This window comes from Salmo salar, unplaced genomic scaffold (assembly GCF_905237065.1).
Source record: "Salmo salar unplaced genomic scaffold, Ssal_v3.1, whole genome shotgun sequence".
In the NCBI taxonomy this organism is placed as follows: Eukaryota; Metazoa; Chordata; class Actinopteri; order Salmoniformes; family Salmonidae; genus Salmo; species Salmo salar.
The window spans coordinates 115,001-117,500 of record NW_025548700.1 but is presented as its reverse complement, the minus strand read 5'-3'; the positions used below and the strand labels follow the sequence as shown (position 1 = coordinate 117,500).

Genomic DNA, 2,500 nt, shown 5'->3' with positions numbered 1-2,500 from the left:
GTAGGGTAACAGGGTAACAGGGTAACAGGGTGTAGGGTAACAGGGTGTAGGGTAACAGGGTGTAGGGTAACAGGGTAACAGGGTGTAGGGTAACAGGGTAACAGGGTAACAGGGTGTAGGGTAACAGGGTGTAGGGTAACAGGGTAACAGGGTGTAGGGTAACAGGGTGTAGGGTAACAGGGTAACAGGGTAACATGGTGTAGGGTAACAGGGTAACAGGGTGTAGGCTAACAGGGTAACAGGGTAACAGGGTGTAGGGTAACAGGGTAACAGGGTAACAGGGTAACAGGGTGTAGGGTAACAGGGTAACAGGGTAACAGGGTAACAGAGTGTAGGGTAACAGGGTAACAGGGTGTAGGGTAACAGGGTGTAGGGTAACAGGGTGTAGGGTAACAGGGTAACAGGGTAACAGGGTAACAGGGTAACAGGTTGTAGGGTAACAGGGTAACAGGGTAACAGGGTGTAGGGTAACAGGATAACAGGTTGTAGGGTAACAGGGTAACAGGGTAACAGGGTGTAGGGTAACAGGGTAACAGGGTGTAGGGTACCAGGGTGTAGGGTAACAGGGTGTAGGGTAACAGGGTAACAGGGTAACAGGGTAACTGGGTAACAGGGTGTAGGGTAACAGGGTAACAGGGTAACAGGGTAACAGGGTGTAGGGTAACAGGGTAACAGGGTGTAGGGTAACAGGGTAACAGGGTAACAGGGTGTAGGATGAGATGTTTAGGTTGTAGGGTGTAGGATGTAGGGTGTAGGATGCTAGGGTGTAGGATGTAGGGTGTAGGGTGCTAGGGTGTAGGGTGAAGTGTGTAGGGTTTAGGATGCTAGGGTGTAGGGTGTAGGGTGTAGGGTGCTAGGGTGTAGTGTGAAGTGTGTAGGGTTTAGGGTGCTAGGGTGTAGGGTGAAGTGTTTAGGGAGTAGGGTGAAGTGTTTAGGGTGTAGAGTGAAGTGTTTAGGGAGTAGGGAGAAGTGTTTAGGGTGTAGGGTGAAGTGTTTAGGGTGTAGGTAGAAGTGTTTAGGGTGTAGGGTGAAGTGTTTAGGGAGTAGGGTGAAGTGTTTAGGGAGTAGGGTGAAGTGTTTAGGGTGTAGGGTGTAGGGTGAAGTGTTTAGGGTGTAGGGTGAAGTGTTTAGGGTGTAGGGTGTAGGGTGAAGTGTTTAGGGTGTAGGGAGAAGTGTTTAGGGAGTAGGGAGTAGGGTGAAGTGTTTAGGGTGTAGGGTGTAGGGTGAAGTGTTTAGGGTGTAGGTAGAAGTGTTTAGGGTGTAGGGTGAAATGTTTAGGTTCTAGGGAGAAGTGTTTAGGGTGTAGGGAGAAGTGTTTAGGGTGTAGGGTGAAGTGTTTAGGGAGTAGGGAGAAGTGTTTAGTGTGTAGGGTGAAATGTTTAGGTTGTAGGGAGAAGTGTTTAGGGTGTAGGGAGAAGTGTTTAGGGTGTAGGGTGAAATGTTTAGGTTCTAGGGAGAAGTGTTTAGGGTGTAGGGAGAAGTGTTTAGGGTGTAGGGTGAAGTGTTTAGGGAGTAGGGAGAAGTGTTTAGTGTGTAGGGTGAAATGTTTAGGTCGTAGGGAGAAGTGTTTAGGGTGTAGGGAGAAGTGTTTAGGGTGTAGGGTGAAATGTACCCGCGGGGCTGGAATTCAGTCTCTCCCTCTCGCGTCCGGCGGACCAGTGATGCGTTTCCTGGCGGCTCGGGATTGGTGGACATGATGCTGTCGTTACGGTAGCGCAGCTAAACACAGGTTACCATGACAACACACAGGTAAGGGTGTGCAGGTGTGTGTGTGTGTCAAATCAAATACAAATCTAATTGATTTTCACATCCGTCAAATACAACAAATGTAGATTAGTAATATAATGTAGGTAGGGGTACCAGGTAGTTGTAGGTAATATAATGTAGGTAGGGGTACCAGGTAATATAATGTAGGTAGGGGTACCAGGTAATATAATGTAGGTAGGGGTACCAGGTAGTAGAGGTAATATAATGTAGGTAGGGGTACCAGGTAGTAGAGGTAATATAATGTAGGTAGGGGTACCAGGTAGTAGAGGTAATATAATGTAGGTAGGGGTACCAGGTAGTTGTAGGTAATATAATGTAGGTAGGGGTACCAGGTAGTTGTAGGTAATATAATGTAGGTAGGGGTACCAGGTAGTAGAGGTAATATAATGTAGGTAGGGGTACCAGGTAGTAGAGGTAATATAATGTAGGTAGGGGTACCAGGTAGTAGAGGTAATATAATGTAGGTAGGGGTACCAGGTAATATAATGTAGGTAGGGGTACCAGGTAGTAGAGGTAATATAATGTAGGTAGGGGTACCAGGTAGTAGAGGTAATATAATGTAGGTAGGGGTACCAGGTAGTTGTAGGTAATATAATGTAGGTAGGGGTACCAGGTAGTAGAGGTAATATAATGTAGGTAGGGTTACCAGGTAGTTGAGGTAATATAATGTAGGTAGGGGTACCAGGTAGTTGTAGGTAATATAATGTAGGTAGGGGTACCAGGTAGTAGAGGT

The 2,500-nt window shown here is 47.0% G+C and overlaps 1 protein-coding gene across 1 annotated transcript in view; it reads right to left on the bottom strand.

Moving 5' to 3' along the window:
* LOC106595170 (caspase recruitment domain-containing protein 11) overlaps window positions 1-2,500 on the bottom strand; it is a 152,258-nt gene that overhangs the window by 60,386 nt on the left and 89,372 nt on the right. Inside the window, exon 14 of the mRNA XM_045712666.1 lies at window positions 1,613-1,719. Coding sequence (XP_045568622.1) covers window positions 1,613-1,719 — 107 coding nt within the window. The remainder of the gene's footprint in view (window positions 1-1,612; window positions 1,720-2,500) is intronic.